Below are 14900 nucleotides of genomic sequence, written 5' to 3'. Positions count from 1 at the left end.
AAATCAAAGTGAACTTCCAAACTTTCAGTTTAAATCTAACAATTCCTGAGATTATGATCTCTGTCTGTGAATCAGATGAAGGAACAGTGGGCTCTAGTACTACTTTAATACCATACTATATATGGATTAGTTTTGACTCTTTATTTTTGCTTTCACTTCATATGCCACACTGTGCCCAGAAGTGTTACTTTTTCTCCTACCGACTTCTTGCATAGCTAGTCCCTTCACTAAAACCCTCTAACATGCTATATCTATCGTTTTCTCTGCATGGATTCACATTACTCTTCATTATTTCCACAGTTCAGATCTAATTTTTTCCAAGCTTTTTTTCTATCTTAATGTATGATGTATGATATCCTACATTCCACTTTCTTCTGCTTTCACCTACACCAGGGTTCCGCAACCTATGGCAGGTGTGCCACAGTTGGCACACGGTACAGGTTTGCCTGGCACCTCATAAATGCTGTCCAGCCTAAAACTAGCCCAATTCCGCCCCCTTTGCTTGGTTGACTGTTTTAGCGTGTGCAGACGTCTCTGGTTTGATTAGGGCCAAGGAACGCACAGGTCTTGCGTGAAATTTCACTAAAGAAATTAGTTATGTCCACACAAGGCAAGGGGTCCCTTTTGCCTGGGATTTAGATGCCAGTCTCATGTGCACAGTGCAATTTTATGAACAGTGGGTGCCACCCCTAATACAACATGTCCCCTCAACCTTTATAAGCCACATAAGCCTTGCTAGGAACAATAGGTAAGCTTGTCTCTTACGTTAGATATATGGTAACAGTTTGTGTTATATGACTCTTATGTTGCATGGCACACTGAGTACTTCATCTTTGATTTTGATTTTTAAAATCGGCACGCCGTACCAAAAAGATTGCCCCTGACCTACACCATCATAAATATTGATGTCCTTTCAATAGACTACACTATTTAAAGGGGTTTCTGGGACTTTATTATTGATAGCCTATCTTTAGGATAGGCCATATACTAGTCCTTCTCAATGAATTAGAATATCATCAAAAAGTGAATTTATTTCAGTAATTCAATTAAAAAATTAAAACTCATATTATATAGATTCATTACACACAGAGTGATCTATTTCCAGCATTTTTTGTTTTAATGTTGATGATTATGATAACAGTTAATAAAAACAAAAAATTGAATCTCTCATAAAATTAGAATATTAAAAAAGCCCAATTTCAAAAATTATTTTAAATACCGAATAGTTGGTCTACTGAAAATTATGTACAGTATATGCCCTCAATACTTGGTCCTTTTGCATGATCTACTACATCAATGCTGCGTGGCATGGAGGCGATCAGCCTGTGGCACTGCTGAGGTGTTATGGAAGCCCAGGTTGCTTTGATAGTGGCCTTCAGCTCATCTGCATTGTTGGGTCTGGTATCTCTCATCTTCCTCTTGACAATACCCCATAGATTCTCCATGGAGTTTAGGTCAGGCGAGTTTGCTGGACAATCAAGCGCAGTGATACTGTGGTTATTAAACCAGGTATTGGTACATTTGGCAGTGTGGGCAGGTGCCAAGTCCTGCTGAAAAATGAAATCAGCATCTCCATAAAGCCCATCAGCAGAGGGAAGCATGAAGTGCCCTAAAATTTCCTGGCAGACGACTGTGTTGACTCTGGACTTGATTTAACACAGTGGACCAACACCAGCAGATGACATGGCTCCCAAACCTTCACTGACTGTGGAAACGTCACACTGGACCACAAGCAACTTGGATTGATGCCTCTCCGCTCTTCCTCCAGACTCTGGGACCTTGAATTTCAAATGAAATGCAAATTTTTTTTTCATCTGAAAACAGGACTTTGGACCACTGAGCAGCAGACCAGTCCTTTTTCTGCTCAGCCCGTGTAAGACCCTTCTGACATTGTCTCTGTGTCATGAGTGGCTTGACACAAGGAATGCGACAGTTGTAGCCCATGTCCTGGATATGTCTGTGTGTGGTGGGTCTTGAAGCACTGACTCCAGCAGCAGTCCACTCTTTTTGAATGGCCTTTTCTTGACAATCCTTTCAAGGCTGCAGTCATCCCTGTTGCTTGTGCACCTTTTTCTACCACACTTTTTCCTTCCTCTCAACTTTCCATTAACATGCTTGGATACAGCACTCTGTGAACAGCCAGCTTCTTTAGCAATGTCCTTTTGTGGCTTACCCTCCTTGTGGAGGGTGTCAATGACTGTCTTTCAGACAACTGTAAAGTCAGCAGACATCCCCATGATTGTGTAGCCTACTGAACCAGACTGTTGGACCATTTAAAGGTGTCTACAATCTTCAACTTTTACCCAATATTCTAATTTTTTGAGAGACTAAATTTTGGGTTTTCATTAACTGTGAGCCATAATCTTCAATATTAAAAGAAAAAAATGCTGGAGATAGATCACTCTGTGCGTAATGAATCCATATAATATATGAGTTTCACTTTTTGAATTGAATTAATTAAATAAATAAACTTTTTGATGATATTCTAATTCATTGAGAAGGACTAGTATATCAGATTGGTGGGGGTCTGACTCCCGCACCCCCACTATCAGCTAATTACAAGGACTGTGGTGCTCTCTGATCCTCCTCATTGTATTCCAGGACCAGCTCCGTACATTTGGTAGTAGCTGTGTCTGGTATTGCAGTTCAGTCCTAGTCGCTTGAATCAAACTGAACAGCAGTGAGCTGTAGTGACAGGCACAGCCACTACTGCGTGTATAGGGTGTGTGTCTGGTATACAATAAATATCCCAGGGTCTTAAATTAGCTGATCATTGGGGTGCCAGGAGTCGGACCCCAACTGATCTGATATTGTTAGCCTATCCTAAGGATAGGCCATTAGTATCATAATTACACAAAACCCCTTTAAGTATTTTCATGTTAATACTTTAAGCCTGAATACTAATGTACAAAAGTCTGTGCACCCAACCAATGTGCCCCGGGCGCAACTTAGAGGGGGGCACCAGCAGGGCCGGACTGGCAGGTGAAAAGTGGGCCGGGTGCTGACACAATCAATGTTGGATAGTGTTGGGCTCGGGCTCTGCCCCCTGGTGTTCACCACTACACTTTGCTTAGAGATGTTCCTCTGCAATGATGGGAGTGTGCAGTAAAGAAGTCTAGTGATTATTGGCCGAGCCCCGGCTAATCAATGCTAGTCTTGTTTTCTGCACAGGTTCCCAGCTAATCCGTAGAGTCTTGCCTGACTACATGTAGAAATCAAGCCTAACATTGATTGGCTGAGCTTTAGCCAATCAGCGCTAGGCTTACTTTCTGCTCTGCCCACAGAGCACAGCTTCAGTTTTGCTGCCGAGAAGAAGAAGACTCGAGCCCCTGCCAGGTGTGTAACTCACAATTACTGCACAGCACCAGCAGGTTTATCTCTTCAGCAAAGCTGCAACCAGCCTGCTAAAGTGATGGGGGATCACACAGTATAGGGGGATGGGTGGTGCACACTGGTAATGGTCTGCATCTGCAAGTGGAAAGCAAGTAAATACAGGAATATGAGTGAAGTGGTGTGTTTGATTGATTTTTGTAGTGTGATTGGTGTAGTGTTTACAGTGTATATCCATTGTCTGAGTGATATATGCGCTTTGTGTGAGCTATATGTGTGTCTAATGTATTATGGTGTCTGCGTGAGAGGTATGCATCTAGTGTGAGAGTGGTGTGTATTTAGTGTGTGAGTGGTGTCTATTTAGTGTGGGAGTGGTGTGTGTTTAGTGTGTGATTGGTGTGTGTTTAGTGTGAGTGGTGTGTATTTAGTGTTTGAGTGGTAGGTGATTGGTGTGTGAGTGGTGTGTGTTTAGTGTGTGAGTGATGTGTGTTTAGTGTGTGATTGGTGCGTGTTTAGCGTGTGATTGGTGTGTATTTAGTGTGTGAGTGGTGTGTATTTAATCTGTGAGTGGTGTGTATTTAGTGTGTGAGTGGTATGTGATTGGTGTGTGAGTGGTGTGTGTTTCGTGTGTGTTTAGTGTGAGTGGTGTGTGTGGTGTGTATTTAGTGAGAATTGTGTGTGTGTGTTTAGTGTGTAGTTTGTGTCTAATGTGTGTGATGTGTGTATTATGCTTCCAGTGTGTGCTGTACTGATTGTGTCCAGTGTGTGAGTGGTGTGTGTGTGTGTGTGTGTGTGTGTGTGTGTGTGTGTGTGTGTGATATAGTGATGGGGGATCAAACAGTATATGGGTCATGGGTGGTGCCCACTGGTAATGGTCTGCATCTGAAAGCAGAAAGCAAGTAAATACAGGAATTAAGTGAAGTGGTGTGTTTGATTGATTTTTGTAGTGTGATTGGTGTAGTGTTTACAGTGTATATCCTGTGATTAGACGAGAAGTCTCACAGGACATATACGTATCAAGGTGGGAGACAAATCTCAACCACCCATACAGATAATTAGAGATAAAGACTCTAACAATAGATAATAAAAACTAGAGAAAAGAAGAGTCCATACATATCAAAGTATGAAAAAATGTAACATCTTTATTGATAACATTAAATACAAAAAATAACAAAAACAGAGAATCTAAAATAAATCCTTGTCTGGATCACCAATATATACATTGATTACAGTATATATATACATTACGCTTGTAGTATGTAAGATTAATATAGCTCAATGTAACTCCAGCACGGGGTGCATCTATATTAGTAGTTTAAAGTACAAGTGGTACAAAATACAGAGTATACAAAACTCAAGAGTCAAAACCTGTAATTACTTAAAGTGACTAGTGCCTTTGAAAAACGGCATAAAGCCAGAATAGGTCTAAAAGATGCACTTACCCATGTATGGGAGATTAGTGTGACCCAAGGTGTGGAAGAGCGCCCTTCCACACCTTGGGTCACACTAATCTCCCATACATGGGTAAGTGCATCAGTTAGACCTATTCTGGCTTTATGCCGTTTTTCAAAGGCACTAGTCACTTTAAGTAATTACAGGTTTTGACTCTTGAGTTTTGTATACTCTGTATTTTGTACCACTTGTACTTTAAACTACTAATATAGATGCACCCCGTGCTGGAGTTACATTGAGCTATATTAATCTTACATACTACAAGCGTAATGTATATATATACTGTAATCAATGTATATATTGGTGATCCAGACAAGGATTTATTTTAGATTCTCTGTTTTTGTTATTTTGTGTATTTAATGTTATCAATAAAGATGTTAAATTTTTTCATACTTTGATATGTATGGACTCTTCTTTTCTCTAGTTTATATAATATAGTGTATATCCTGTGTATGAGGCTATTATATTTAGGGACATAGTGTGTGGTATAATGAGAACTTTATCTTTGTTTATAGGTGTAGAAATGTTTAAAAAATGAGAAGCTGAAGACATCTGAGCGGCAAACTGCAGAAATGGGCTGTGACCGGGAGAAGTCACCTTAGAGGTCTGGACCGGATGGAGAAAAAAGAATTAGAATCTGAGATGTCACCGGTGAGTCACTTAATGTAAATGTTTATTCTGCCTCTAATTAGCACTGTAGTCACTGTATGATCTGCAGCGAGAGGATGGGTGGTATGATTATGATTTTTTTTTGTGTGAAACAGCATTTCCCAGCATATTCTTACCATTGTTCGGACCATGCTGGGAGCTGGAAACAATTTAGTGCAAACCTATACGGCAGGGGTTGCACTAAATTGAGCTGTATTTGTGCTGGTGCTGTATATATGTACTGAGCTTTGTTCTGGCACTATATATATGTACTGAGCTTTGTTCTGGTGCTGTATTTATGTACAGAGCTCGGTTCTGGAGCTGTATTTATGTACTGAGCTTGGTTCTGGTGCTGTATATATGTACTGAGCTTGGTTCTGGTGCTGTATATATGTAATGAGCTTGGTTCTTGTGTTGTGTATAGAACTATATTGCTTGTAAAATGTACAAATGTTTTTATGCTCGAGTTACATAAAAAAAATTGTGGAAAATAAATGACACGTCATTGATTGTTAGAGAAAACAAACATGGCGAGGGGGAAGGAGATGTCGGGAAAGAGGCCAATCTGAATCTTTGCCCCGGGTGCTGGAGAACCTTGCTACGCCTCTGCAGCCATGCATTTTGTCATAACTAGGGACAGCCTTGGTAAATACATTGATTGGTTTTTGACATTCTTAGACGACAGAGAATTAATTATTTTCTACCCTTATTTTGCTCTATAGGCAGTATAATATGGGTTAAAAAAACTCTTCATATCTTACCCTATAAACAAGATATTAGCAATGTGATGATAATATGTTAGGCATAGTTCACAAAACATTATGCCCCTATATTTCTATGTTTAGCATGTAAGTCGGGAAAGCTCCCAGCATACTGTACACGCTAAACGTGTCCAAAGGGCTTTATAAGCCTGAAGAAGGCCAAAACAGTATCCTTTTGGCCTCCGTCGGGCTGGTATACTGCGATACACCTTTTTTATTTTCAGGTATGGAATAGAATAGTAGAATTTTGTTTCACATGGTAGACCATGGGTTACGTATGCCACTGTACATCACAGGCATACATTTAACGTATGTGTCATGGGCTTTTCAATAGCTTTTTATGATGTATATGATAAATAGATACCATATTAGTCTATGGGAGACCGATGCCTGTTAGTCATAGACTAGAATGGCATCCGTTTAACGTAAAAGTTATGAACTCTTATGGCCCAAGTTCATGACATATCGGTTTAACGTAAACCATTATAGTCTATGGTGCCACTGTTATGGCATCTGTCAAAGCCTAAGTTTAATGTATATATCGGGAACTTTTCCCGGCGTATACATCAAACGAAGGCAAATAATGTGAACTAGGCCTTATTCTGCAGTATTGAATGTATATAATATTCTTAGTTTTCAGTTATGCAACCAGGTAACCAATGCTTTTTACTTTTGTTGCTCCTGCATTATGCCATGCTCTTTACATACAGAGGAATCATCTGTAAAGAGGTTTATAGTACGTCTGGTTTCAAATGTGCTGGTAGTGGTGCAGCAGGCATCAGACTAGCTCCCAATGATCATGCTGTGTTCACACTACTGTTCCGGTCTGCTCCTGTAGGCTTCCTGTTTTGGATTTGTCATAACTGTCATGGATCCGTTAATAATGGAAGCCAATACTGAGAACAGAGCCTTATGCAGTTTAACATGAGAATATAAACTGTACTGCAATATGTAATGTAAAGGGAAGATATGCAGTGAAGGGCATCAAAACCAACTTGTCTACTTCCCCTTGCATTCACTGAGGGCACTTAGAGGGGCAGGCCGGACTAGGGACAGACCTATTACTACTGTGTACTACTCTCTTCTTTTCACTCAGAATAGTACCTTCATTATGCAGAAAGAGGAAAGGTTGTATGTACAGAAAAACGTCTCTCCAACAGATCAAACATGTCAAACTATGTCTATCAGTAGAGCATGTGAGGCAAGTGGGCACCACTGTCCTTGTAAAGCATGTCGTCTCAATCACACAAACCAGTCCTGACTCACCATTCACCGCTGTGACAAACAAACCATAAAAATTCCCCTACCACTATTCCCTCTTCAAATAACTAACGCATACCAATGCATAGTCGTCTCACCCTCCTATACTCTCATCCCATAGAGAAATCATATTCTTCACTGTCAGATAATTCTCCAAATGTTCTTAACCTTTCCTTCATCATCAACCCCCACTCCTATTACTGCTGCAGTGCCGCCGTTGAGATGCCCTGTGATGTCAATTTGCACCAATTATGCTTATGCTACCAGGGTACTAAATTGCATCAGCAAATTCTTATGCACAAGCCAAAATGAACATATAACACATTAACTGTCCTATCATAGCTAGAATAGCGTTCTCATAGGGTACAGTAAATACAACATGAATATTGTGAGCAGTCTGAGAAAACAGTTGAGAATCTTGAGAAAATAAAAACCTGCTTGGTGAATGCTTTTTTTTGGTTCCCAATACAGGCTTGTGTGTGAAGACCTATAATATGGTGCATTATATAATATAATTCTCACATGCACATAGAAAGCCACTAGATGGTAGTGTTGGATATATGAATAGAATGATTCTCAGATTGGAAAGCAATGGATGTCTGCAAAGGCTAGAAGACCGTGGAATCAAAGTTCATTGCAACTTTCTCCTATTAAATCATCAATTGATACGCTTGTGGGCTAAATAAGAAGTGTAAGGTCCCTGAGTTTTATAGATCTCAATAGTTAAGTGGCAGAGACTCCACTGCCCCAGTGCCATGCTGCCTGCAATGATGCAGTGTACATAAACCAACCCTTGAGATGCTGCTTATCCGCTCATATAGAAAGATCATATTCACTACACTACCTTCTTCATATTTACAGCCTTTGATCTTCTAACTATGAATGGCAAGAAAATAATAGAATGCAGAGAGGAGAATATACTGCAGTCCAATCTAAAACCAGATCTAAAACATTGCAATATAACAATGACAAACAGAATTACTTTCTATTATACAGATGTAGCAATCCTTATCTTGACTCTGATACCTTGCTGCAGCGTAATAACTTATCACCTGAGCCAATGAAAACCAAATTTTCCAAGCCACTGTGTATTTAATGCTTTAAAAGTCAAGTTAAAGATCGCCGCATCTGTACATGGTCTGGTGGCTAAAATGGGCAAAACTGGGGTCAACCGGTATATAGTACAGCAGTTCAGTATGGGCTTTTATTATAAAGCTTGAGATGAAATTTGCAACCGATATTCTAGTAGGAATCTTAATAATGGAAAAAAATAGATCACATATGAGCATGCAGCATGACATTGAAAATTTTCTCAGCATTGCCTCGAATAAGCCTGGCTGAAGCTGTCGATGGGCATCACCGTGTAAAGGCTTTATTGAAAATTTCTGATTATATGCACAGAACAACACGTCCTGACTGAGACTAAACAGGAAAGAAGGTGATGTAACATTGTCCCCATCTGACAGAATGTCAGATGAGATCAAAAAGGAGATTAGAGGGAAACAAACTGGGATTGTAGCCAAATGTCTACTGACGGAGCACAGAGGGATCACCTGACTTCTGAGTGGAAGGTGCAGGTCTAGAGGAGACCTGTGTAAATGAATGTCATTTCAGGAGACTAAGTGTAGACATCATTTCAGAAAACAATAAGGAGACAATTTATCATAGTGTTGCGGCTGCATAGCTGGTAACACTGATAAAAAAAAAGAACATCACTTTGCTGGCTGGGCTGTTTTCGTGCAATTTGTGCACCTGCTTCCCAGCTGGGAGAGCGTGTTGCTTTGTGCTGCCTAATTGAAATGTGATATTGATCTGTGCTCGGCGTAATAATGTTTTTCATACTATATCTATACATGGAGCATACAATCTGGCACTCTTGCTTGTTTGTTTCAACAGGAAAACAAATGACCCACATAGACCAGGATGATGGGTAATGAAGCAAATCCAGCGCTGTTTCTATGGAGGGCGAATTTCACAAAGTAAACAAGCACATATAATGGAATATTTAAATAAGACCAGAAAGAGCAGGAAGAATTGGAAGAAAAGCAATCTACAACCAGGCCAGGAATGCATCTGGATTTATTTTGTAGAATGCAATGTAAGTATGTGTAGCATGTATATGTACAATATATGCAACTTTACTTTCAATCCGTCTATATCTGTTCATCTGGGATATATTCAATTCTGAGTCAGAGAGAGAAATTAAATGACCTATTGTCAATCAGATCAGACGTTTTTACAATAGTAGAATATAAAGTGTCGTAGTGAATAATATTCTGACCTACGGATGTTCAACATGGCTACAGGGGGTGAGTGCCCCAAATATAAGGTGCCATGACAGTGTGATACCTGGAGGCAGAAACATACACCTGTGTAAATCACAAACAATGTAATGTTCTCCAAACAGTGACTCGAAAGACACACTTGGCTCTCAGACGCCTTCTTGTTGGCATATTGACACTGGGTCAGTTTCATGGAACAGACACTTATAGAGGGTTTCCCCACTAACAACACTTATCACCTATCCAGAGGAAAAGGTGGTAAACTCTAGATCGCTGGTGGTCCTACCTCGATCACTAGTACACGGGACCACCGTTTCCTTTTCCTCCTAACCAGAACGTCCTCTGTCAGGAGAAGTTATATGAAGCAGTGGTCAAGCATCTGCTCTGCATACAACATACGTTCCATACAAGTAACCATAGGCTCCAAGCCATCTAACATGTGTCCCAGTGCCTTTGGATAGGTGGAGATATTGTAAGTGGCAGGACTTTTTTTTAACACTTTCACCAGAAAAATCAAACTGGATTTTGCACCAGCAGTGTCACCAACTCTTACCACGCTCAGACTTACATTTGGCTTTTACATTTGTGATTATTGTGATTAATTGGTGGTCTATTGGAAAGTAATAGCTGAGCAGAAGATTTTTTACAGAAGTGCTTCGGATCTTGGTCCTATTATATTTTTAGAAGAGACCATAAACCTGCACCAAAAATTCATATAGCAATATGGAAACTAAAACATCAATTATTAGTTTTTTTTTAAAAAAATAGATGATAAATGCCTTGCTATTGTTCAGTAGCATTATTCAACGATAACTATTCATTTTAGCATTTTAACTGGGCCCGTGGCTTAATTTACATTGTTATCTCGGCCATTAAAGCATTATCACAGCAGATTTCTTCGTGTTAGTAGCTGTAGATACTATTTTCAGCACGCAGTAAAGTATTCTTATCTGATTTATAAAACACGTATTTAAATAAATGCGTTATATTATCCTGAAAATAATGATAAAAATAAATACACAAAAACGTAACCAATTTGTTAAGGGCTGCTGTTTTGCAGTTGTGACTAAAATTGGAATGATTTCTTTGAGTTACAAATAGAATTTTGACATCAGCTAAAAGATACATAATGATGCAGTAATATATGACTCAGTCTAAGGTTTCTGTGACAAGAGGCTCTTTTGTAGACGTTGGTGTATGTGGGTGGGCAATACGTCGGTGAAGACAAGCTTTGTGCACACACTTAACGTTCTTGTTTATCCTTAGGTTCTTTAAAAAATAGAGATCTATTTTATAACGTAATTTTAGAAATGAGTCATATAATGCTAGATATCTACAGCTCAGGAATAATGGCTGCCAAAGACAAACCAATAAATTAAGATGTGAGGTTGTTAGACAGGGCTGATACAATATTTTACTTAAAAAAAAAAAAAAAAAGTTATGACAAAACCAAAAACATGCAATGTATAGACACTCACTATTGGTCCTGGAGGTCCTTCGGGTCCTGGAAAACCAATATCTCCTACTGGACCTCTCTCCCCCTAAAAAACATAGATCATTTTATATTACACATGCTGTGATAAACATACTAAACCAAGCGTCAGCAATATAAATAACAACATTCAAACTCTGCTACATTGTTATTAGAAGTAGAAACCAGTGAGACTAACTTAGGCTTCGTTCACATCTGCGTCAGGACTCCATTCATGGGTTTCGTCTGAGCTTTCCGTCAGGGGAACCCATGAACTGAAACCTGACAAACAAACGGAGACCATAGGTTTCCGTTTGCATCACCATTGATTTCAATGGTGATAGATCCGGTGCAAATGGTTTCCGTTTCTCACCGTTGGGGTTCATTTTGACGGAATGAATAGCGCAGTCGACTACGGTATTGTTTCTTACTTAGCTATTTACTTAACTTACTTAATTATTACACAGAAGTACAGAAACACCTACAATCTCTAACAGTCATAGTAATATGGTAGGAATGAACAGGAATAACATTTTAAGGATATTCCGTTAAACTGTTCAGTAGGATTGGTAAGTCACTAACCTTTCCAACAAATAGAAAATTTTTCTACACTAATCGCTGCTGCTCGAAAAGTGCGAAGGAGAAGAACTGACATGAGAGCAGCTGCAAATTAGTGGTACAAATGTACGGCTGTTTACAGCGTAGCGTAAAATGAAATTCAAACAGTCACCCAATGCCAAATGCAGCAGATTCATTAAAAGATCTGCGGCTTTTAATAAATTAGGCACAATATTCGCCATCTACCCTCTCTAATTTCATTGGTGCAAAATATGCCATTATTAGTAAATGTGGCCCTATACATGAACCCAGTCCTATAGGCGGATTTCCCAGTGTTTACCCATGTTTTTCAGAGCATTTTTATTGCAATTTGCTCTTTGCTAAAACACAGCGGAAAGATGTTACTTTAAAGTCTATAGTAAAATATGAAATTGTCTATATACATATCGTTTGGGTTTGTGGCGTTTTAATGTCATTTTTGGGGTCAGTGCTGTTTTAATTCAAATGCATCAAGCTATAGGTATGTACACTTGTACAAAATGCCACTAAAAAAAATAACACTAAAAACGCATTTTAAAAAAGGACTGCTGCCATTGTTTACATGCTTTTAAAACACCGAACAAAAACACTGTGTGAATGAGGCCTCATGCTTTTTTTTTTTGCATGTGGTACCACACATTGGTGTCGCTTCTATAGAAACAATTCCAATAAAAGGCCCTCGCAACAAAAGCACAAATCAAGCATCCATTTTTTGCTGTATTGTGTTTTGTGCAGAAGTGGTGAAACGTCATGAGAAATAAAACATTGAATACAAAAGGATTGGACTTATTTACAAAGGGGGATGTATACATTTATAATACTCTGTAATATGAATAATATAATAAAATCTACACGGCATCTGTGAAGTGGTATGTAATTGATCAGATATTCTGCTGCAGTATTCAGAAATCAGATCATGACTCATTAGTAATTGCAGTCAATTTATTGCATCCCTGTAGCTAAATTAACCAGAAACACAGAGGTATTAAAAGGACAAAGTACCTTACACATCCGTCATAAAACGTAATGATATTCTAAACATACAATTTAATTTGAATATTATGTAAAGAAAAGCCAGACAATGCAGAAACATGAACTTCTAACCCATAATACATACCCAACGTATACAGTATACATGAGCTGTGACGGAAGCAATACAGTGGCATCCGTTAACCTTTAACTATAATGGTATCTGTTTAACGGATGCTGGGATTCTGTCACCTGACATTGCTACCTATGATCCAATCACCTGACACATCTCTAATTTTTCGCTACTGTTGCTGCCCTGACCGCAGTGACAGTGTCCCCCCCCCCCCTCTGTCCTGTCAGAGCAGCGTCGTTTGATGGGATCCCAGTGTCAGGTGACAGAGACCCAGAACCGTCCCTCTGTTCTGGATCAAAATCATTCTCCTTGTCTCTGCCAGGGGAAGCTCCAGTGATAACTGTCCATATACGAACAGTTACGTCACTGAAACTTCCCAATTAACGGAGGCCAGTGACAGATGCCATACTGTAGCATCCGTCACCCATAGACTATTATGGCATGCTTTAAATATATATGTTTTTTACAGGATGCTCTAGATAGAATGGAGTAGTCGATTACGTACGCTATTGTTTCCGTGAAATAAACAGAAACCTTACCGAACGGAAACAAATGGAAATCAATTTCAACGGAAGCATTACCATTGAAATCAATGGTAACGCAAACGGAAGCTATGGTTTCCATTTGGCATTCCGTTCATGGATTCCTCCGACGGAAAGGTCTGACAGAACCCATGAACGGATGCCCGACACTGATGTGAACCCAGCCTTTCCCAATATACCTCTGTTAATGGGAATCACGGTTGCATTGATGTCTTTAGAGAATAATGTATATATTCTGTCCAAAAAGTGGTTGGACCTGATAGATGAGCCTGCAGAGTGCACATGTAAACAAATAATGCCTTCCTCGCAGAAGGGCTTGACAAGATCAGCAACCAGATGCTACACTTTAATACAATGCACAGTATATCCTGCGTAGGAAATCTGAGCTCTACCGGGGTACAATATGGACCCATAGACTACTATGGATGCTGTGTTTCATCTCCATACAGCCACGGAGCTATGATTTGGCCATGTGCATGAGCCCTAATAGTAAGTAAAGCTGGCCATAGATGTCCGATTTTAATCAGCAGTTATATCCACTTTTAGGCCTTGTTCACACAGTGCAGATATGCGGCAGATTTTACATATATTATTTAGGCCAAAACCACGAATGGAGCCTAAACAGAAGAAATATATAAAGGAACACCTTATAGGCCTGCTTTCCTGGATCCAATTTTGGTTGTGACTTAAAAAAATGCATGTAAAATCTGCAGTGAATTTGCCCTGTGTGAACAAGACCTTAAAATATCTGCCAATGATCTAAGGCCAGTAGGAGCTCTAGACAGTCACGTGGCATCACGTGGCAGTCACGTGGCATCAGAAAAGCATTTCTGATGGGATGAAATAGTATTTGATTCTGGTTGTAAAAAAAGAGATGTCAAATGCTAAGCTTCATAATTCTCCTCCAAAGAGACTGCGGTTAACTGAATTTTCATTTGTAGATATTATCACCCTTTCATTCCAGTATGGAGCAAATACTAGATTTTCGGTAAGTTTAGTAGTGAATTTAGTTGACGTCTCTCCACCTATGTAGACAATATCTTTTAGATGACACTGACAGGTCCTGGTGAATCGTATTACTCTTTTGCCTAATGTCATACCCTTAGTGCCTGATCTAATAGTGGGCCGGTCACTTGTCTCAAGGATAGAATTAAAAGTTATACAAGTTTTGTGCTTGCATTTCAGTGGCATATATTGGGTTGATATTTATTGTTAGGTATGCAGCACATACCCTAATATTTCACAAACTTCGTAAAGTGTTTATCTGGTACCCTGCATATTGCTAGACACTCATAATGATCTATTAATTGTTACTGAACACATTGATAGCAAATGAGATTCCAGTGGATAATCTAGAACATCATTTGTAAATCAAAGACTGAGACATAAAAAAGTTAGTTGCTATACTTTGTCTTTGTTGCACACTCATTGCCATCACCAAAATAGAGTAGACAA

At 39.3% G+C, this 14900-nt stretch overlaps 1 protein-coding gene across 1 annotated transcript in view; it reads right to left on the bottom strand.

Annotated features, from left to right (window-relative positions):
• COL19A1 (collagen type XIX alpha 1 chain) overlaps positions 1 to 14900 on the bottom strand; it is a 153816-nt gene that overhangs the window by 68181 nt on the left and 70735 nt on the right. The window contains exon 10 of the mRNA XM_075863686.1: positions 11212 to 11274. Coding sequence (XP_075719801.1) covers positions 11212 to 11274 — 63 coding nt within the window. The remainder of the gene's footprint in view (positions 1 to 11211; positions 11275 to 14900) is intronic.

The sequence above is a fragment of the Rhinoderma darwinii genome, chromosome 4 (genome assembly GCF_050947455.1).
Source record: "Rhinoderma darwinii isolate aRhiDar2 chromosome 4, aRhiDar2.hap1, whole genome shotgun sequence".
Taxonomy (NCBI): Eukaryota; Metazoa; Chordata; class Amphibia; order Anura; family Rhinodermatidae; genus Rhinoderma; species Rhinoderma darwinii.
Note: the sequence above shows the minus strand (reverse complement) of the source record. Positions and strands in the feature narration are given on the sequence as shown.